Here is a 24364-nt window from a genome sequence, read left to right as displayed (position 1 = left end):
AAAGGGGCATAACTCCTAGAAAAAAAAATTGAATCATAATTTCCCATGATATGCACATCTACATAGTATGTCCTTATTATCTACAAAGTTTCATGAAATTCTGTTGTGTAGTTTCAGAGGAGTTGCGATGAGGACTGACTGACGGACGGACGGACAGACATAAGATGGACAGGTCAAAAACATTATTCCCGATGCAATAAATAATGTGGGGTATAAAAATTGGTCTACATAGTATCTTAAAGACAGATTTACTCATAATAAGTGATATATTTGCGAGTTTGAATGTTCTTTGGTATTTTTAGGCTCTCTTTTTTACAAACCAAAAAAACATTTAAAAACCACAGTGCACATAAAAACGACAGAAACTTTGTCATATACGCCTATATAGAAGGTTTTAAAAAAAAACACAAATAACATAAATACATAAGACACACATTTGTTTTGATGATTATGAATATTAAAATCATAAATTTTATTTATATTTCATGAAAATGCACTTTTATAATTCTGTATAATGTCTTCAACAACATCAAATGCTTCTTCAAAATCCTCCTGAAAAAGATAAAAATCAAATCTTAAAAAATTACACTGTTCTGCTATTTCATATTTTAGCTTTGAATGTTGAATTCAAAATGCATTTAAGGATGTACTTAGGTGAGGTTTAGGAATTTGTGTCAGATCTTCGGACTCCTTGGTATTCTTCCTTCAATACTGGGTAAAATATTTTGCCCCATAACACCCATTTTTCTTTTCAAATAAGACTTCAATAGCTCTGAAAAGGTCATTTACCAAAAATTAAGCAGATTCTAGATTTCTTTTCTTTCGATTTGAGACCCAAATAATACCAATGCAAATATAAGGTAAAAGTCTGAGTCAGCCTTTTCCCGCCATTTTTTAAAACTCAAATATCTTGAAAGGAAATCCATAACCTTTCAATATTTTTAGCTTATTTTGTTCCTTTACTTAATGCTCTTCTGACTTATAGTATCAATTCTAAATTCTAGATTTTTTTAATTTCACCTAAGTACATCCTTAAGTGTGTTCATAGATATAAGAATGTGGTATGAGTGAAATGAGACAACTCTCAAGCCAAGTCATAATTTCAAAAAGTGAACCATTATAGGTCAAAGTATGGTCTTCAACACGGAGCCTTGACTCACATCGAACAGCAAGCTATAAAGGGCCCAAAAAATAGTGTAAAACCATTCAAACGGGAAAACCAAGGGTCTTATCTATAAATAAGAAATGAGCAACATTTATGAACCACATCAACTAACGACAACCACTGAATATCAGGTTCCTTACTTAGGACAGGTGCAAACAAATGCAGTGGGTTTAAACGTTTTAAAAGGTACCAACATTCACCCTTACCTGAAACAATAGTGTAACATCACTATAAAATATCAATAGAAATGGTATAACTCAATCAAAAGACATATGAAAACAAACAAGTGAATATACACTGAACGGTATTAGATCTATGACACAATGTAAATACAAAATCAATAAGGGGTGAGATAATAAACAATTTCAGAAAGTCAACCATATATCCTTGAACAAAATGCCGCCATATACATGATATAATGATGTTAACCTTGAACAAAATGCCGCCAAATAGAATACATGTTATATACACAGGTAAATGAAAATAATTTTGTTTGCTGCTTAAAATTATTTCAGACCAGGATTTCAAAAGCAATTACTTCATTATACTTTGTTTTTCCTTGACATCGATGATTAGCTGAATATCTGTTACCATTGATTAAATATTTAGACATTAGATTTGATTTTTGATTTTTTTGCGTTTTAACACGTTTTTAGCACCGCTATGGGGCTATTTTGTGACGGCCAGTTTTTATTTGTGGAGGAAGCCGTAGTGCCTGGAGAAAACCACTGACCTTAAATAGGGAAGCTGACAATCATAGTCAATTAAGATTGGAGTCTAGTGCACCAGTTCCAACTCACAACCTCAGTGTTGACTGGCTAGTGATTACAGTAGTTACTACTTATAACACTCGGCCACCGAGGTCCCTTTTAGACATTAGACATGTGTTAATCCACTATTGTAACTTTTTGTCATATAGCTCAACACTAGTTTCCATACTTAAACATCTATTGGTTTCAAATATTTGACTTTGAGCATTCCTGATGAAAGTGAGATCATAAAAACACTTTCTCCCTGCGTTGAAGACACATTGGTGGCCTTGGCTGTTATCTGCCATTTGGTCGGGTTGTTGTCTCTTTGGCATATTCCCCATTTCCATTCTCAGTTTTACTTTGAACCGATACAATTAATAAACTACTATTTATAGAATAACTAATTGAAAAATTCAATGAGGGAAAAATATTCAACGAGTGCATAGATGCCAACCTCCTTTTGACACAATCAGTAACAATCTATCAAATTTTCAGTAATTTTGAAAACTTTTCAGTTATCATTCAAAAACGTGCATTTACCAAAAAAATTACTGACAAATGGTTGCAAAGTGATGTGCAATAACATGTTTCGTTAAACATGTTATCTGTAGTATGTATTCCATTCATTAGTTGTTCATAATTGATTTTTTTTCTTGTTTTCAATAGATATCTTGGTTGATATGTGTGTACCATTGTTTATTGGAATTTGTTTACTGGCATGTCCTTTCAATTTATATAGTTTTGTATGTTCCTTGATTTTTAGTACATCTATATCAATGACAATACTTGGGTGTTGGAAGTATTTTTTTTTAAAAGAATAGTAAAACACCATCCTACTTACATTGGTTACTCTGTCTAAACACCATCCTATTTTCTTTGGTTACTCTGTCTAAACACCATCCTACTTACATTGGTTACTCCATCTAAACACCATCCTACTTACATTGGTTACTCCATCTAAACACTATCCTACTTACATTGGTTACTCTGTCTAAACACCATCCTACTTACATTGGTTACTCTGTCTAAACACCATCCTATTTACATTGGTTACTCTGTCTAAACACCATCCTACTTACATTGGTTACTCCATCTAAACACCATCCTATTTACATTGGTTACTCTGTCTAAACACCATCCTACTTACATTGGTTACTCCAACTAAACAGCATCCTACTTACATTGGTTACTCCATCTAAACACCATCCTACTTACATTGGTTACTCCATCTAAACAGCATCCTATTTACATTGGTTACTCTGTTTAAACACTATCCTATTTACATTGGTTATTCCATCTAAACACCATCTTACTTACATTGGTTACTCCATCTAAACACCATCCTACTTACATTGGTTACTCCTTCTAAACACTATCCTACTTACATTGGTTACTCCATCTAAACACTATCCTACTTACATTGGTTACTCCGTATTTGTTGTACCAATGGAGATAAGCTTTTGCAGCAAATTTGACCCTTGACCTTTCATAGACTGTCTCGAGGTATTCTACTATTGACTCTGAATTTGATGCTACTGTTATCGAAGCTGTGTCTTTTGGTCCAATACTGTTGGTCTTGGCTGAAACAATAAATTATTGAAGATATAAGATAAATTTTTTACTGACACATAATGTATGTACTTCTCTCATTCTTAAAAATACTTTCCTGAACAGTTGATTAATTTTTGTTTAATACCTAATTAACATGGTTTCCTATAAAAAGACAAGAACATTTGTTGTTTATTTCTGAATTGCAGTTTATTCTTTTTGTGTTTTCTTTCAAAAGACACCTTAAATTTCAGTGTACTGTGGATTCATTATTATTCGTTGGATACCAATTTTCATTGATTTTGTGGGTACAGGGGAACCACGAAATTAAATGTTCAAAGAATGACATATTTTCTATAGGATAGTACGCAGAGCTCGGTATAATCACAAAATTAAATATCCACAGACATGCAAGTTTTCCTTAATCCACAAAGAATGGTTCCCACGAAAATAAAATGAATCCACAGTAACTGTTTTGTCAAAAATGTTTAATGGATAAATGATGTATGTTTTCAATTATTAGTCAACACAAGAATTGGAGTACCCAGTAGCTGTTTTGACATAGATGACTTTATGATATCAAAAGACTAAAATAGTTCAATTAATTACTATATTTTAATTGAACCGGTGAAAGTAAATAATGTTTAACAAGTTTGTAAGACAGTTATCAATCATACTGTTTAAATTGTCTTTTTTACATGACATGTATTTTTTGTGGACTAAATAATTTTGTGGGCTTTTATTTTGATGTTTCTCATTAGATACAATACTTTTTTTATTCTCTCATCGGTAAAACTTTTAAACTGCTTGACAAGCCGTGAGATTAAAATAAAAATTAAAATTTGACCTATAATTGTTTATTTTCTACACATTGTGACCTAGATGAAGTGTTGTCTCATTGGCACTCATACCACATCTTCTTATATCTATATTCTTTTTCTCATACCAGTCCAGATATCTATAGGGAATGGATTCCAGCTGACAGTGTTGAAAGATTTACGGAACTTTTTCTCCAGCCCCTGTGTCATCTGAGGATAAAATGTCTCTGTACTGTCACCTCGTGCTATCACTACATTACCTATACTACCAAACTGATGATTTATAAGGAAAATATATGTTCCTCTCCTCTTGAATCCATTAAATAATATACAGTGAAATCTGTTTTAACAGACCACCCAAGGGAGAGTAAAAGTGGTCTCATAAGACTGCACATAATTTGTGAATTTGGGGCCTTTTATAGCTGACTATGCGGTATGGGCTTGCACATTGTTGAAGGCCTTTGGTGACCTAAAGTTGTAAATTTTTGTGTTATTTGGTCTAGTGGAGAGTTGTCTCATTGGCAATCATACCACATCTTCTATTTTATGTGTCCTTCATTTTTGTTTTCTTTAATTTTTTTAGGCATTTCACTTACACTTTATATTTTGTTCTCTATTCTTTAAATTTCGGCACTATCAATCAAATAGTCAGCTTTTTTAGTTTTCTGCTTATTTTACTGTATTCCCCTCTTTTTTTTTGCTATTATTCTCTTTTCTGTAAACCTAATTGTGAACTTGATACTAAATATATATAAGGATACTACGTTTCCTTTGCTATCGTGTCGTCTAATGCCTTGACTCATCTGTTTCTGTAATCCTGCCCAAGACAGCTTACTGTAATAAATAAAATTGTAATGTATGTTTGGTTAGTATACACCCTCATCTGTTTCTGTAATCCTGCCCAAGACAGCTTACTGTAATAGCAAAAATATAACATGTATAGTGTGTATTTCTATGTTGTGATGTTACACTATTGTTTCAGATAAGGAAGAAAGTTTGGTACCATTAAAACGTTTAATCCTGCTGCAATTGTTTGCACCTGTCCTAAGTCAGGAATCTGATGTTCAGTAGTTGTTGTTTGTTTATGTGGTTTATAAGTGTTTCTCGTTTTAATTAGATTAGACCGTTAGTTTTGCGTTTGAATGGTTTTACACTGGTAATTTTTTGGGGCCCTTTATAGCTTGCTGTTCAGTGTGAGCCAAGGCTCCGTGTTGAAGACTGTACTGTGACCTATAATGGTTTACTTTTATAGATTGTGACTTGGATAGAGAGTTGTCTCATTGGCACTCATACCACATCTTCCTATATCTACACGTTTGATTAGTATCTGTACATCTCCCATAATTTGGAGCACCACTATATGTGAAGCTTAAACTACTAAATAAAGATCCTTTTGCAATAATTTTAGACATCCTTTGATTGACCAAAAATAATTTTCTTCAATTGTTATCACATCACATTTATTCAGTCCAGAGGATGCCTTTATAAACTGTAAATTTAAAAATTATTGTGAGGTTTTTATCATTGCAAATAATGTGACTGAGTGAGAATCACAATAATAAGAACTCACATTTTGGTATCAGATACATATATTTGCACGCAGATTATCCTAAACATGTTAAAATAGCACAAATAATCTTGCATTTGTGTCCCTACTTTAAAAATCACACCAATAAATGCACTCATTAATTTCTCAATTTACAGAAAATGTTTGACTTAATCAACATACCTCTTAGCTAGTTGATGGAGCTGTACAAATACATGGTCTAACTTACCTCTTAGTTATATGATGAAGCTGTACAAATACATGGTCTAACTTACCTCTTAGCTATATGATGGAGCTGTACAAATACATGGTCTAACTTACCTCTTAGCTATATGATGGAGCTGTACAAATACATGGTATAACTTACCTCTTAGCTATATGATGGAGCTGTACAAATACATGGTCTAACTTACCTCTTAGCTATATGATGAAGCATGATGGAGCTGTACAAATACATGGTCTAACTTACCTCTTAGCTATATGATGGAGCTGTACAAATACATGGTCTCACTTACCTCTTAGCTATATGATGGACCTGTACAAATTTATTTGCAGGCAGTGGACAAACAGATCTTATCATCTCCCTAGGTTCCATACCAATACTTGGCCCACTACAAAATAAAAATATAAAGGTATACTGTGAAAGTACCTTAATTCGTGGGTATCAATTTTCGTGGTTTGAGCAAAAGTTACATATTAGTGGGTCTTTAAATTCGTGGATTTTAGTTTTCTGAAAGAAACAAAATCGAGTGAAGAATTGAAGCCATCAGAAACGAAGATTCTTTATAATAACCATATGTTGTTTCATAATAATTTGTGGACATTTCAAAGTAAGGTGTTCATGTTCACTTACTGGGACGTCTTTAACAACTGACAACATTTAACAAATTTGAAATAAAATAACTGCTTTCATCTGTGATTACAAATTGTCCTGATTGAAGGAAATTTGCTAAGTAAACATTTGAATTGTTGCACACGTGTAATCAGAAGTGATGACACTAATTAACCAGAGATCGAGTAATCAACAGATTAAAGACCATCAAAGGTGTTAATTGGGTCATAAACATGTCACTTAAAGAAAACAGCTAATTAAACATATGTTATAAATGTACCTTGAATTGTAAAATTAATTCTGATCAAAAGCAAGCCCAGCATGAAATAATTACTTTCTACATGAGAAGTATTATGATATAAAATGAACACTTCATCATAGCATATCATCACCGGAAATCTGACTTTCATCGATCAAAAATATTTTTATATGTTTAAAGATGGAAATTTCTACAGTTTAAAGATTAAATATATATGATAGGGTATAATTCTGCCTGCAGTTATAGTTCATAGTGCATTTGGCGATATTCGATTTTCTCTAGATTTTATGGCATGCCCGTATCCATGTAGTCAAACCATGATTTGATTTGGACAACATTTATTATATTTCGTTGGACACTTAAATTCGTGGATAAAGTTTTCCACGAAAACTAAGAAAATTAGTTCCCCGCGAATAAAACTACTTTCACAGTATACAAAAACGTTACCCATACATTGATTAACTCCTCTTAAGCTTGTAACCTCTAGTCTAGATACACAGTTTATCATATGTTACAGGAAGTAAGTTATAACAAAACTAGAGGCTCTCAAGAGCCTGTGTCGCTCACCTGACTCTACTTGGGTTTTGAAATCATATAAAAGAAGATAAAAATCATAACAGGTACTTAAATAATGATTGAGGCTAAATTTGGTTTAATATTGGCCCCATACTTTATAAATTCTGCTGGCCATCTTGAACAGTAAATCAGCAACGAAGTAGTAACACTTCATCAGCATCTCATTATAAGGAACATTTATGACATAGTAATTAGTTTCAAATTGATTGCAAGCAGTGGTTCTCTAAAAGAAGACATTTGTATGTATTTCCCACAGGGTCCTATGTTAACCTAAGTCTCCCGCTGGCGGCCATCTTAGATGATGGATCAACAACAAAGTAACAACACATGGTCAGCACTTCATAAGGAACATTCATGCTATGTTTGATTTCATTCCATTCAGTGGTTCTCTAAAAGAAGATATTTGTATGTATTTCCTATAGGGTCCTGTGTTAAACTGAGTCCCACACTGGCATCCATCTTGGATGATGGATCCGCTTCAAAGTAACAACACTTGTTTAGCACCTCATTATAAGGAACATTCATGCTATGTTTAGTTTCATTCCATTCAGTGGTTCTCTAAAAGAACATATTTTTCTGTATTTCCCATAGAGTCCTATGTTAAACTAAGTCTCCCACTGGCGGCCATCTTGGATGATGGATCGGCTACAAAATAACAACACTTGGTCAGCACCTCATAAGGAACATTCATGCTTTGTTTGGTTTCATTCCATTCAGTGGTTCTCTAAAAGAAGACATTTGTATGTATTTCCCATAGGGTCCTATGTTAAACTAAGTCCTCCGCTGACGGCCATCTTGGATGATGGATCGGCTACAAAGTAACAACACTTGGTCCGCACCTCATAAGGAACTTTCATTCTTTGTTTGGTTTCATTCCATTCAGTGGTTCTCTAAAAGAAGACATTTGTAAGTATTTCCCATAGGGTCCTATGTTAAACTAAGTCCTCTGTTGGCAGCCATCTTGGATGATGGATCGGCTTAAAAGTAACAAAACATGGTCAGCAACTCATAAGGAACATTCATGCCTTGTTTGGTTTCATTCCATTCAGTGGTTCTCTAGAAGAAGTTCAAAATGTAAAAAGTTAACGACGACGACGGACGATGGACGCCAAGTGATGAGAAAAGCTCAGATGAGCTCAAAAAGCCAAAAAAATAATCTGCTTTTATGTCATTATATAATAGGCAATTCAAATTGTTGTAGGAGTGACTATATTAAAGCTTTTTTTAAACATAGTGGGACAATATATGCATTTTTTATGGTTTCATGTCAGAGTTGGTACACAATTCTAAAGTAATGGGAGACAATTTAAAACTTTTTTGGTGTGAGGGGAGGTCAGTTAAAACTTTTTTGGTGTGAGGGGAGATCATTTAAAACTCTTTGATGAAACCCATGACTGTTTAATTTATACACATACCTGTCAACCTATGACAATGAAAATGCAGGTCATTGAAGAATGAAATCTCAGGTCATAACGCGTACGAACTTTTTCGAGCTGAATATCAGTATTTAGGTGACATTTTTCTTATAATCTAAATCAAACATTTTCCGAAACATGTTCACATAGTTAAGTAATTTTAAACTTTATTTTGATATGCATTTGCATTCTATTCACCATAGATTTATTCCTTTTACAAAAAAAAGTTTAAGGAGTATATTGTGAATGGTGACAAAAAACGGGAAGTAACTCAAATTGTTTGTAAAACAATTTCGATATACACATATTATTTACGACATAAAGCTTAAGGTAATTGGTGTTCATTAACAGTGTGTTTGACACCAAAGCTGTCAAGTGAAGCCATGCACTTAATGGGTCATTTAATCTGACAGTTTACACATCTACTTGAACTTCCTGTTCATGGAAGAATTACGAATTTGCCGGTATTTCAAAAGATATGAGTCTGATAGTCCAAATAATTATGACATCTTGAAAGGCTATTATATTTTTTTCTTTGACACCTTACATTGACAGAAGGCGTCAAAGCAAATATTTAAAATAGCCTTCCAAGACGTCATAATTATTTGGACTATGAGTCTGAAGGCTCCAGAATCTGGGTGAAAACGGGTCATTTTCGGAATTCTCAGGTTATTTAACGACCCGGTGGGTGTCCCGGTGACTTCTCAGATTTGTAAAAATCTCGGGTCATACCCGCAGGATACGGGTCAGTTGACATGTCTGTTATACATTATTGTCATTTAACATGTTAAAGGGTTGAAAGTTTTTAAATGGAAACTTGCTGTTTACCCAATTTGTCATGTAAGGGGAGTTGATTTAAAAAAATTTAGTGGAAGCAGTGATTATTTTCATAGGTTTCTACAGACTGTGTTTACCTCTTATTATGTTTTAGGAGACATGGTGTAAGAGGTGACCCTTCATATCTGAATTTAAACTTGTGTCCCATAGTTAATCAACATTTTTCAGGAAAGAAGTTATAATTTTATTGTAGATTTGAGAAAAAAAACTTTAAACACCTTATTATGTGTCAGATAACAAGGGTCAATCAAATCTTTTTAAAAACTTTTTGTAAAAGGAATCAAATCTTAATTGAGGAGGGACAACATTTTTTTTTCATTTTTAGTGCCAGGGGATACAATCAACAATTTTGTTTTAATTAGTGTAAGCATGTGAACATGTTTTTAGACTATTTACATCCTTTAACATAAGGGAAAGCAATCTATTCCTTGTTTTTGAAAGAACTGACAGTATATAGCTTGTTTTTAATGGGTTATTATTTGCTACACATTTTTATATAAGGGAAGAACGCATCAAACCTGCTTTTTTATATAAGGGAAGAATGCATCAAACCTGAAAGTGTAAGCATATGACTATGTCGTATTGATTTGGAGTAGAAACTATGTATGCCCCTTAGTATACATGAGGGGACTATTTTTAAGAATTTGTGTTTATTGTGATTTTGTTATACTGTATTATGTAAGGTAAAATGAAATAAATCTCTATGGTGAAAAATGTTTATTTTTTAATCTTTAAAGAAGGTACAATAAACAAAAAAATTGTGAGTAAGGGGAGACAATTCAAGCTATTTTTCATGTCAACATTTTACAAATTCTTTTCTACTTAGACAACAAATCCAATCTTTTGTTACTTCACCAAATTAACATTAGGTAGTTGTAAACATACTGAAATTAAAGTGTTTGTTTATATAAATATGTAAAAAAGTGATATTCAAACAATCTTAATGTAAAAGGGGAGATAATCTATCCTTTTGGTGTCATGGTATCTGTGGGCAGGAATACTCCACCTAGAGCAGAGGCTATAGAGGTGTTCATGGCATCAACAGAAACATAGTCACTTTATGTAAGGGGAGACAATCTAACCTTTTTGGTGTTTGTGGATATTTAGGCAGATATATCCTAAATATCATGAATATAGCAGAGGTGTTCATGGCATCAAAAGAAACATTTTTTTCTTGATGTTAGGGGATCGATACAATCTAACCTTTTTAGAAATACCCAAAATACAGTGGAGTGAGATGTTCATGGCATCTAAAAATACTTTTTGTTTTATATAAGGGGATAATCTAACCTTTTTGGTGTCATGGTATCTGTGGGCAGGAATACTCAACCTAGAGCAGAAACTTTAAAAGTGTTCATGGCATCAAAAGAAACATGGTCAATTTATGTAAGGGGAGATAATCAAACCTTTTTGGTGTCATGGTATCTGTTGGTAGGATTACTCCACCTAGAGCAGAAGCTATAGAGTTGTTCATGGCATCAAAAGATACATGGTCATTTTATATAAGGGGAGATAACCTAACCTTTTTGGTGTCATGGTATCTGTAGGCAGGAATACTCCACCTAGAGCAGATGCTTTAGAGGTGTTCATGGCATCAAAAGAAACATGGTCACTCTATATAAGGGGAGATAATCTAACCTTTTTGGTGTCAGGTATCTGTTGGCAGGAATACTCCACCTAGAGCAGATGCTATAGAGGTGTTCATGGCATCAAAAGAAACATGGTCACTCTATATAAGGGGAGATAATCTGACCTTTTTGGTGTCATGGTATCTGTTGGCAGGAATATTCCACCTAAAGCAGAGGCTATAGAGGTGTTCATGGCATCAAAAGAAACACTCTCCATCTTTCTCTGCAGTTTTCCAAGAACATCATCGTTATAAGTCAGAACAACACAGTCAGTATTCCTGAAATAGAATCATCTTTATAAATATATTTCTGAAATAAAAATTGCATTTGTTAAAGATCATTAAGCTTACTAAATATCCATAGTTTTGCTGTAATTTTTTGATAAAATATTTAGGAACAGTTGAAAAAATATATATTAAAATGTAGGAAACAAAGAAACTGCCAATAAATAAAAAACAAAAAATAACACCAGTTTATATCAGTTAAATGGGGCATTAATAAACAATAATATTGATTTATAATAGACCTTAACAGCAATATGTTTTTTTAATTTTTCATTTTATCAAGAAATGACATAATAAATACACTGATGAAGATGAAGATGAAACCACATAATTATGGTCACAAAAAGAATCTATGTTTTAAAACTGTAAATTTTTTTGTGCATTCAAATTTTGGAATTTCTAGAACCAAATCTATTCCAAGGTTTCGTTTTCTTGTTTCTTAATTTCCTTTAAGATCAGATTCAGTTAAACACAAAAATTCCAACATTATAGTATTTGTAATTTTACCTTTGAAGGTATGACAGTGTTAGCAAAGCATTATAGTTCTGTAAAGGACTTTCTCCTGTCAAACATGGTGCCACAGTACAGGAAATCAGATGGTTCATGGGATATTCCTCCCTCATGGCCTCACACAGACGAGATCCTAATCCTACAAAATATACAAGTCTATGTTAGGTTCTGTGTTAGAATGATGCTACACAGTACAGGATATTAGATGGTTCATGGGATATTCCTCCCTCATGGCCTCGCACAGACGAGATCCTAATCCTACAAATCATATAAGTCTATGTTAGGTTCTGTTTAGGAATGATGCTGCACAGAACAGGAAACAGGGGCTTCATGGGATATTCCTCGCTCATGGCCTCACAAAGGCGAGATCCTAATACTACAAATACAATAGTCTATGTAAGGTTCTGTTTAGGAATGATCCCCACAGAACAGGAAATTAGATTGTTCATTGGATATTCCTACCTCATGGTCTCACAAAGACGAGATCCTAATCCTACAAATACACAAGTCTATGTAAGGTTCTGTTTAGGAATGATCCCCACAGAACAGAAAATAAGATTGTTCTTTGGATATTCCTACCTCATGGCCTCACAAAGACAACTCCTAATTCCATAAAATATACAAATATATGTAAGGTTCTATTTGGGAATGATCCCAACGGTACAGTAAATCAAATGTTTCATTGAATATTCCTCCATCATGGTCTCACACAGACAAGATCCTAATCCTAAAAATATACAAATGTATGTATGGTTCTGTTTGGTAAAGATCCCCACGGTACAGGAATAATAATTGGACTGCCTCTATTCTAAGAATATATAGATTTTTATAAAGTTGTGCTTGATATTTCCACAAATCACAAAAAGACAACAAAAATAACATCACAAGGCAGTGTGATTGGTTTGGGCTGTCTCCTTTTGTCCTATTATTGTTCATCATGAAATATATGGTCAAATGATAATGAAAAAAAAAAAACAGTTGTGAAATATATGTTGCTGAAACGTTTCATTTTTTTAATAAAGTATGGACTTCAATGTTCAAGTAAATGCCCATGTAGATTATTAAAAAAAAAAACAAGTGTTTTATTTTAAAGTAGATATATCATTATGCAGATTATAATTTTACAAGCCAGTTTCAGCCAAAAATCAATCCCATCATTGATGAAACTTGGAATTGGGAAAAAATTACATTCAAAGGACATGTACAAGGGGAGATAACAAAATGTTGTGGCTTCATTTACATAAGAGGTAGTACCTACAATGTACATACATACAAATACCAACCTGAACCTGTACCACCAGTCAAACTGTGCATCATAATACAACCACTGTACATGTCACATCTGTAAAAAAATAAACAAACTTCTTGAGAAACAAGGTAATTTCGACATACTGTATATGCGCCTAATTACTTACTGTTGCAGATTTTGTTGACCTCTAAAAGGTCTTTGAATTTTCTGTGTTGTTGGGTTATATTGAAATATTGATGTAAATAATTATACATAAATTAATCAAAGAGTAAATACTGTAGATTAATTCATTTTCGTGAGCACCACTTTTCTTGGATTGAAAAATTTAATGTTAGCGTAAAATTGATTTCATGGTTTTGTCAGTCAGCTTCCAAGGCTTCTAAAAATATGAGTTCGTCTTTACCCACAAATTCCACTAAAATGTAAATCCCACGCAAACAAATTAATAATTAAAAACCAATTGTTCAGAGAACAATTGAAGGTCTTTCCACTTCTAACGATTTATTTTGATATGAAAATATGAAAATTTGGTTTAAAATGTCATTTTCAGTGTCAATTGATGCTGAATCCAAAAATATATGGTTTCTACACACTTTTGTATGAAATAAGTCTAAAATGTAGCTACTTCCGGTTTACACAAGGTCATTTCAGGTTTGCCTTTTCAAAGTCATATGGCTTGTAACTTAAAGCTCATATGGCTTTATAATGCATAAATATGAATTTAAAGCAAAGGTCAAAATCTAGAATGTCAAATTTACCTTTGACCTTGACCCCAATTTCAAGGTCATAAACCAAGAACACTTAATCAAAAGACCCTAGGTCTTTAATATGTATGGTTAATGAGTTATATCACTATACGCATAGTTCTACATATAAGAGGGGCAAAAACTCCCATTTAATGTATATGCACCCTTTCAACTAAAATTCAGGAGTTACGACATGTTGTAAATGACAATTTAAAAAAAACTTGTTGTCGATATTTTGTACGGTTTATGAAAAGAAGTGAGAATAAGCCAAAATTTAGAATTTGACCTTGACCTTTGACCTTGACCTAATTTTGTTTTTTTTGGAACAAGGACCTCAAATCTGAAAACCTTATGTCTCTATCACTTATGGTTTACCAATTAGAAATGCAAATCACTTAATATATCAAATGCATAAGGGGAAATAACTTTCATATGGAGTTTCCGGAATGCTTCAATGTAAACCAAACTCAACGTTCTGAAGATATAGGGAGCAATTTGGTAAAATAAATTTGTCGTAATCTTTTACGGTTGCGAAGGAGTAGCACACACAAGAAAAACAGTGTTCAGGGAGATAACTCTTACAAAATAAATTATTCAATTAAGCAGTATCATTTTCAAAAGCGTATAAACTGTTTGATATCACATACCAAAAATCTAAGCGACATCTTTTTAAAGTACAAAACAGCGAAAGAAAAAAATTAAGCGGAAGAAAAAAAAAAATTAAAAACCAATTTTGTTCAAAGAACAATTGAAGGTCTTTCCACCAGCAAAGATGTGTTTTGATATGAAAATATTAAAAATTCGGTTTAAAATGTCATTTCTAGCGTCAACAGATAGCTTACTGTACGCTGATTCTCAAAATATATGGTTTCTATACAATTTGTTCTTAAATAAGGGAGATAATTTTGTTACTTCCGGTTTTTAAAATGTCACTTCCAGTATTATTTGATAGTTTACATGACACTGATTCCAAAAATATCTGGTTCTATATACTTTTACATGAAATAAGTACAAAATATAAATAGCTACTTCCGGTTTACACAAGGTCACTTCCGGTTGGCTTTTTTAAGGTCAAATGGCTTGCAACCTAATGCAAAAAGTCCTATGGCTTTATCATGTATACATATGAGGTAAAAGCAAAGGTCAAAATCTGGAACGTCAAATTTGCCTATTACCTTGAGCTCAATTTCAAGGTCATAAACCTAAGACCTCAAATCAAAAGACCCTAGGTCTTAATAGTATATGGTAAATGAGTTATATCACCATGTGCATAATTTTAAATACAAGATGGGATAAAACTCCAATTTGATGTTAGCATACCCTTTCAACCAAAATGTATGTGTTTATGACATGTCACAAGTTACAATTTAGTAAAAAATATGTTGTCGATATCTTATGCAGTTTTTGTAAGAAGTGAAAATAACCCAAAATCAAAATTTAGAAAATAACTTTGACCTTTGACCTTGACCTTATTTTCTTTTTTTTGGACCTAGGACCTCAAATCAAAAGACCCTAAGTCTCTATCACTTATGGTTTACCAGTTACAAATGCATATCACTTATATCAAATGCATAAGGGGAAATAACTCTCATATGGAGTCTCCGGAGCGCTTCGGTCCAAACCTATCTCAACATCCTGAGGATATAACGAGCAAATTGGTGAAATAATTTTGTTGTAATCTTTAACAGTTGCGACTGAGTAGCAAACACAAGAAAAACAGTGTTCAGGGAGATAACTCTAACAAGAAAGCGTGTTCAGTTTAATAGGGTCAGTTTCAAAAGTGCATAAACTGTTCGATATCATACACCAAATATCAAAGCGACATCTTGCGAAACAACCAAACAGCGAATGAAAAAAATATTAGGCCCAAGGTCTGTTGGCAACATATTTGCCTTCATTGCTTTTTTTTATAGTTTTTTTTATAGTTTTTTTACTTGTGTTTGGAATTCAGAATTAAGTCAGTTATTAAGACCTTGCTTTACAGTGCAATACTTGTCAGTTGGGCTTTAGGGCTGTATAACATGTATAAAGGACCATTACTTATGTATTTAGGTGTACTGTGTGGATGCTATCAAATTCAAAATGACACACATCTTTTTTTATCAATGCAACATAAAAAGTTACTATAAATTGAAAAATTATTCAGCATTCCATCTCAGATCAAAAGACAAAAATCAACATTTCAATTATAGCAATACTACATGTATTGTTATCACATTTTCCTCAATAAAAATATTGTTATACCTCTCAATTTCTTTCCTGACTTGGTTGACAGTATCCTCTAGTATGTGATCTTCTCCACTCTTCTTGAGTCCATGGTAACCTATAAATCATGCAAGGAAACCTTTGTGAGTCTTTCTAGGGAAAAAAATGTGTTGCTGATCATCCCCAAATAATACATGATGTATAATCAAATATCGCAAAGTCCATGTTTGTAGTCATGGTAGTGGAATCAACCAGAGAAAATTCAGACCAAAAATTAAATGGCACTGGCTACGGTTACATGGAAATGTAACAATAATAAAATAGAGGCTCTAAAGAGCCTGTGTCGCTCATCTTGGTCTATGTGCATATTTAACAAAGGACACAGATGGATTCATGACAAAATTGTGTTTTGGTCATGTTGGTGATGGTGATGTCTTTGTAGATCTTACTTTACTGAACATTCTTGCTCCTTTTTACTATTATCTCTATCTATAATGAACTTGGCCCAGTAGTTACAGTGGAAAATATTTTGAAAAAATTTACAAAAATTTACAAAATTTATGAAAATTGTAAAAAATTGACTATAAAGGGCAATAACTCTTTAAGGAGTCAATTGACAATTTTGGTCATGTTGACTTATTTGTAGATCTTACTTTGCTGTACATTATTGCTGTTTATAGTTTATCTCTATCTATAATAATATTCAAGATAATAACCAAAAGCTGCAAAATTTTCTTAAAATTATCAATTAAAGGGCAGCAACCCAACAATGTGTTGCCTGATTGGTCTGAAAAGTTCAGGGCAGATAGATCTTGACCTAATGAACAATTTTATCCCCGTCAGATTTGCTCTTAATGCTTTGGTTTCAGAGATATGAGCCAAAAATTGCATTTTACCCTATGTACTATTTTTTAGCCATATCGGCCATCTTGGTTCGCGGGCGTCATCGGACAGACACATTTTTTAAACTAGATACCCTAATGATGATGGTGGACAAGTTTGGTTAATTTTGTCTTAGTAGTTTCAGAGGAGAAGATTTTTGTAAAAGATTACAAAAATTTACGAAAAATGGTTAAAATTGACTATAAAGGGCAATAACTCCTTAAGGGGTCAACTGACCATTTTGGTCAAGTTGACTTATTTGTAGATCTTACTTTGCTGAACATTATTGCTGTTTACAGTTTATCTCTATCTATAATAATATTCAAGATCACCAAAAACTGCAAAATACCTTAAAATTAGCAATTCAGGGGCAGCAACCCAACAACGGGTTGTCAGATTCATCTGAAAATTTCAGGGCAGATAGATCTTGACCTGATAAACAATTTTACCACAGTTAGATTTGCTCTAAAGGCTTGGGTTTCAGAGATATAAGCCAAAATCTACATTTTACCCTTATGTTCTATTTTTAGCCATGGCGGCCATCTTGGTTGGTTGGCCTGGTCACCGGACACATTTTTTAAACTAGTTACCCCAATGATGACTGTGGCCAAGTTTGGTTAAATTTGGCCAAGTAGTTTCAGAGGAGAAGATTTTTGTAAAAGTTAACCGACGACGGACGACAGACGCCAAGTGATGAGAAAAGCTCACCTGGCCCTTTGGGCCAGGTGAGCCAAAATAATTGTTACATTGGAGGCATATTGCCGGAATACATGGTTGGGTAAGAATCCGATTAATTACGAATGTAACAATAATATAACCATAGACACAATTATTATTGTTACATTCATAATTAATCAGATTCTTACCCAACCCTGCATTCCAGCAAATTGGTCTCAAATGTAACAATAATCTTTTTATTACTGTTACATTTCCATGTAACTGTAGCCAGTGCCAAATTTAATAGCAGATGTACATGTACATGTACACTTTCATGTCCTGCAAAGGAATTACTATAAATTTGGTGGAATTCATTTTAACAGTTTTTTGTCTGCTATTATTCAACTATCACACAAATAAATGCAAGCAAATATTTTTGAATTTACATACATGTACAGTAATTTAAAGAGTGATTTAATAGAGGGAGACAACTCTTGCATTGTCATGATGATATATATATATACCTAATGCCCAATTTGTTCCTCTTCCTCTCTTTCCAGATACAATATTTCCATCTCTGAAAAAAAAAAAATATTTGTAAGCCTTGACAAAGTCAGTAACCCCAGACCATCAGTGGCAATATCTTCCCTAGAACACTTTGAAGGATCAGGGTTGACTGAAAGGATAGTGTTCATGAATTGTGATGGAGATGGCTTATATAAAGTACAGTCAAACCTGCTTTAGATCACCTGTATTAAGTAAAAACCTGTATTATAAGACCATAAATTTTAGATCCCTCTGTAGTACATTGAACCTGTATTAAAAGACCACCTGTCTGTTTTAAGATACCACTTTTTTGTTCTCCCTTAAGTTCTCTCTTAAAACAGGTTTCACTGTACTAGTTAATTTCAAGTTATTAAGGATGGGGCCATTGACAAAGTCAGGAACCCTAGACCATCAGTGGCAATATCTTCCCTAAGAGCATTTTAAAGAATCAGGATCGACTGAAAGGATAGTGGTCATGACTTTTGATGGACAGTATGGCTTATATAGAGTACTAGTAAATTTCAAGTTATAAAGGATGGGGGTCTAAATTAAAGCATGATGGTACCACCGATATGTAAATTAGTAGTTGTTGCTGTATATCGTTTTTCTTTTCTAGGTATATCAGGCTGTAAGTATTATCGTATGAATTGTTTTACATTTGTTATGTTAGGCCTTTTATAGCTTGCTATGCAGTTGTGGGTTTTGCTCATGAAGGTTGTATTGTGACCTAGCTATAATTGCTGCTTTTATGTCATTTGGTCTCTGGTGGAAAGTTGTCTCATTTGGGGCAATATGCACAATTGTTTCTACATACGCGGTAATGGTAACGTTTCTTCTCTAGCTCAGTCCATATCGTAAACTTGGATATGTACGATGGCTGGTTTCGAAGCTGAGACATTTTCACATATGTGGTTAAATTTTTGGGGTACGAGGTGTAATTCATTTCTCCTCATGGTAAAAAATCCCTTTTCGCACACAATAATTTCTTTGAAAATTTAATACTTTGAATACATTTAATAACTCCATAGTTTTTACATATTTATTCTATGGTCCTCTACTTTCCAGATCAACACAAATGGTTAAGCTCAGTCATTTGTTAAAAATTGAAACATGTCCAATATCACTACACAGAGATTTTTTGTTTACACACAACTTTTGTGTTCCTCAATTGGAGGCGCATTAGGGATATTGACCCATTTGCAATTATACCACATCTAATTTTTATAGTGTCTTGTTCTTTTGCCATGTTTTAATTATTGTAAAACTTGTGTTAAGATCAAGGTGTCCTAAATATAAAAAAAAAATTAAAACTTTAATTTAAAATTCGCGATAATAAATTATCTCCCCTTAGACAGTATTTGTGTTTATTGATCAACAATCACAATAATAAATGCAAGCAAACATTTCTAAATTTCTAGTCCTTCATTTTTGTACTTATTATGTTCATTTACTCACCTGATTTTGAGACCTTTACAAGCCTTTTGTACAACTTTTGGCTCACTATCTACATGTACAGATCTTTGTTTTCCATCAGGGTGTATAAAAGTGTGTCTGAAATAGCAAAAAAAAAAAGACTTAGGTGATGGTAAAACAAAAAGACACATGAATTAGCACAGCCTCACTCCTTTTATCTCAATGCATGCATGAGTGATTTCATAAAAAAAGTTAGGTGAATGTAAAAACAAAATTCTTAATTTTTGTGTGCTTTAATATTGGTGAAAAATATTTCAAGAAATATCCAACAGAACTCATACATGTAAAATAAGATAAGATACATGTACCATTTGAGGTGTGCCCAGATCTACTTTGATTTCAAAATAGTGTCCACCATTAAGTAATTTTCCCAGATATATCACTTCTGGAAAGTATTAAACACAAAACTCAGTGAAATTTGGTAAACCCGTATTTTCAGATAATATAAATGGAATTTCGGGACAATTAAATTTGATAGAGTTTGAAATGTTATAATCTCTGGAAGTGAAGAATTATGGACTGAGTGTGTCCAAAGAATGATGATGTCTTGAAAGGCTGTTTTATTTTTTTGCTTTGACGCCTTCCTGTTGCAGGAAAAAGCAAATAAAAAAAAAATCTTTTCAAGACATCATAATCATGATAATTATTTGGACTATCGACAGGAAGGCTTTAAAAAAAGCCTTTCAAGACGTGATAATTAATTTAGTATGACTAATTATAAGAGCCTGCCAATTGCTACCAACAGGCTTCATGTAATAGTAATACGATATTAAAATATTAAACCCTCTTGCTGCCAGAGGTACACATGTGCCCACATGGACGACACATACATGTTTAAACTTATGCAAGCTTCTCATCATTTAAACCTGTCAAATAAAAGACTGAAAATTAAACACTGCAATATTTTTCTTCAATGGCTCCAAACTGTAATGGTCATTAGGGCATGATGTCATTAAAAGAATGAAGTCATTGCTGGATTTGTGACGTCAACAACAAAGAGATGTCGTATTTTCTGGCACACGAAATGCAATCTTTAACTAGAGGCTCTCAAGAGCCTGTGTCACTCACCTGATTCTACTTTGGTTTTGGAAATCATGTAAAAATAGATTAAAATCATAACAAATACCCTAATAATGAGTGAGGCCAAATTTGGTTTAATATTGGTCCTGTAATTTAATAGTAAAATCCTGGTGGCCATCTTGAACAGTAAAACGGCAACAAAGTAGCAACATTTCATCAGCACCTCATAAGAAACATTTATGCCATGTTTTGGTTTCATTCCATTCAGTGCACCTCTAGAAGAAGCATTTGTATGTATTTCCCATAGGGTCTTATGTTAAAGGAAGTCCCCCCATTGGCGGCCATCATGGATGAAGGATCAGCTTCAAAGTAACAAAACTTAGTCAGCACCTCATAAGGAACATTCTTGCCATGTTTGGTTTCAATCCATTCAGTATGTGGTTCTCTAAAAGAAGACATTTGTATGTATTGTCCATAAGGTCCTTTGTTAAACAGTGTCCCCATCTGGCGGCCATCATGGATGCAGGATCAGCTTCAAAGTAACAACACTTGGTCAGCACCTCATAAGGAACATTCATGCCATGTTTGGTTTCATTCCATTCAGTGGTTCTCTAAAAGAAGACATTTGTATGTATTTCCCATAGGGTCCTATGTTGAACTAAGTCCCCCGCTGGCGGCCATCTTGGATGATGGATCCGCTACAAAGTAACAACACTTGGTCAGTTCCTCATAAGGAACATTCATGCCATGTTTGGTTTCATTCCATTCAGTGGTTCTCTAGTAGAAGTTCAAAATGTAAAAAGTTAACGACGACGACGGACGACGGACGCCAAGTGATGAGAAAAGCTCACTTGGCCCTTCGGGCCAGGTGAGCTTATAAAAACTTCTGGCAGCAAGAGGGTTAAATTAATAGTATCTTTTCCCACTTTGTAAATAACCTTGTAAATAAACCCATACTGCATACATGTCATGCATGTTGTCTTGAACATTGGAGTTCATGTCTAAATAAAATTTACTTACTTACTTACTTACATGTGGGAGTGCTCCGAAATATACATACAGGGAAAAAAATTAACGGTCGCCCAGTTGCCCATGGCAATATGAAGCGATCAAATACCTATTCGGATTTGGCTTCAAGAAAGCCAAGAAAGTCAGAGAAGATGACAATATCATGTTATGAAATAATATCAGTCAAATAAAAGAAAGTATATTGTTAAGAATCTGGAAAACAGTACCTTTTGTAGTTCCTTTTTCAAAGCCCACGTGGTGTCCAGAGAAGGTCAAAAACGAAAGTAGAATATTGTCGACCACAAATAAATAACATTAGTTCAAATTGATTTTAGTTTCCTACTTACTGAACAGTTTACACAAAATAGAAAACCAGAGGAAATATCAATTTTATGACAGTGCTTTTGAAATACGTGTACAAGTCTTTTGAGAGAAAAAAAGGGGGTCATCTGTTTACAAATGCACGTAGTTACGCAAAATAAATCGACCAAGATATTTAATAAATAGATTATTATAGAAATAAAATTAAATATTTCATCTATCATCTACATGTATTCAAGGACAGAGAATTATTTAGTTGTCTTAAATAGATATGTAAAAAAAAATTGGTACACTGGGCATGAAGATTCCCATTTTGTAAATATTTTTTTTATTAAATTTGATTGAAGTAAACAACAAAAATAAGACAAAATTTACATTTTCCCAAGCCTCTAAATCACCTCCAGGTACATGTATGCTCAAAATGCAGGGTTTTGAGTCTAAAATTTCAAAATTTTCTGGGGGGGGTTTCATGCGGTGATAGTGAAATAATGTGGGCTACTAACTTTTTGTCTTGGCTAACTGATTTTCAAGTCTTGTAGCCCAGCTGGCTACTGGCCTAAAAAAGTTAATTTTGACCCCGGACATAACCGAGTGCATGGAGTGTCATACTGTTTACATGTACAGAAAGGAAGTATTTTACATAGTATATAAGGATTAATTAATATGAGAATAGTGTCTATATTATCCCGTCCATGTGTAACAAACAGTTTGTCAAAGAATAGTTGATATGTTTTGTGTACCCCTCATGAACAGCTTTGTCTTGTGATGTTTTCTTCCAGAAAGCCTTTCCTATTTGGTTTCCGCATTGACCGACATGTAGAAATACTGCTGACATCTTCAGTTAAAATCGTCATTGTTCATAACATTGCCGTTGTCTAGCAAAACAGATTGTACATTTAAATCAAAACAGATCAAAAACATCTCAATTTCAACCGGAAGTTAAATTATACATAAAATCAAAAAAATCAAATTGAAACCAGTAAAAAGTTTCCGCGTTTTAGTAAAAAAATATAAAAAAAAGATGTGATATTATTGCCAATAAGACAACAATCACATGAGTTCAAATGAAGCAATAATATGCCACCGTATGGCCCTCAACAATGAGAAAAACTGTATAGTCGGACGTAAAAGACTGTTACATGAAAAATGTGAAACAATTATTTTCTTCCAGGTTACGAGTCGAACTCTGTAGTAAAGTGTAATAACTAGTGTCAAGCTATCCAGCAATTCTCATCCTGCTATTCTCTTGCGAAAGAGCTATCCTACAATTCGTCATCCTGCAATTGCGTTCGAAAAACATGAGTGACAGTTTTATTTTTTTTTCAAAATCATGGATTTTGACTTGTTTTGTTTGAAAAAAAAGATAAAAATAGATATAAAGTTTTTTATATCCCATTCACAAATGTCTAACTTTAGTTTACAAATTTCTAACTCATATTTACGATTTTATAATTAGATATGTATATATATAACTCTTTGTGAATCTTCATGATTTTTCTAATTGAAAAATAATGAAGATTCACAAAGAGTTATCATGAGATCTGTGAAGTCCCGGATATGATTCGTATTTGTGTGCATGTTTAACCAAAATTTGCGATTTTTAAAACTCATATTAACTATATAAAATGTACAATTTTGATGTAAAATTAATTTTCTTATGGAATACCGAAATACAAATCCTATTTAACATTTCATAACTCACATTTGCCATTTTGTAACTCATATATAACGGTTCTTTAACCACCAACTTTAGAAGGAAATCCAATTAGTTACGATATATTCAGTCCATGAAATGAACTCATTTTACAATTTTCTGACCCATATTTTCGACAAAATCAACATTTGAATTCAGCGCAAAATAAAATGACTAAAATATTTTCCTTTTCTTTCAACTTCTTAATTCACATTTGCAGTTTTGTAACCATATTTACGACTTAAATGCATGAAACATATGTTTAATTTATCTTTCCATCTATTGCCGACAATCAAAGTACATTAACTCATACTTGTGACCTATTGAAAATTGTAAACGACATAACAACTCCAAGTAGTTTGTCAAAACAAAATTGAAACTTTGAAATTCATAC

General features: G+C 33.1%; 2 protein-coding genes across 2 annotated transcripts in view; one reads left to right on the top strand and one right to left on the bottom strand.

The window, feature by feature from the left end:
* LOC127718596 (uncharacterized oxidoreductase YtbE-like) overlaps positions 1 to 24364 on the top strand; it is a 470207-nt gene that overhangs the window by 60372 nt on the left and 385471 nt on the right. The gene's annotated exons all lie outside the window — the stretch shown is intronic.
* Positions 436 to 23209, bottom strand: LOC127718591 (tubulin delta chain-like). Its single transcript, XM_052224658.1, has 12 exons — positions 23018 to 23209; positions 19911 to 20006; positions 18434 to 18486; positions 16410 to 16488; positions 13454 to 13512; positions 12168 to 12309; positions 11502 to 11654; positions 6345 to 6440; positions 5045 to 5117; positions 4412 to 4556; positions 3337 to 3497; positions 436 to 552 (listed from the first exon to the last, which is right to left on the bottom strand). The coding sequence occupies exons 1-12, from the start codon at positions 23110 to 23112 to the stop codon at positions 484 to 486; spliced, it is 1221 nt and encodes a 406-aa protein (XP_052080618.1). The 5' UTR covers positions 23113 to 23209; the 3' UTR covers positions 436 to 483.

Source organism: Mytilus californianus, unplaced genomic scaffold (assembly GCF_021869535.1).
Source record: "Mytilus californianus isolate M0D057914Y unplaced genomic scaffold, xbMytCali1.0.p SCAF_10, whole genome shotgun sequence".
Classification (NCBI taxonomy): Eukaryota; Metazoa; Mollusca; class Bivalvia; order Mytilida; family Mytilidae; genus Mytilus; species Mytilus californianus.
This window is presented reverse-complemented; position numbering and strand designations above follow the sequence as displayed.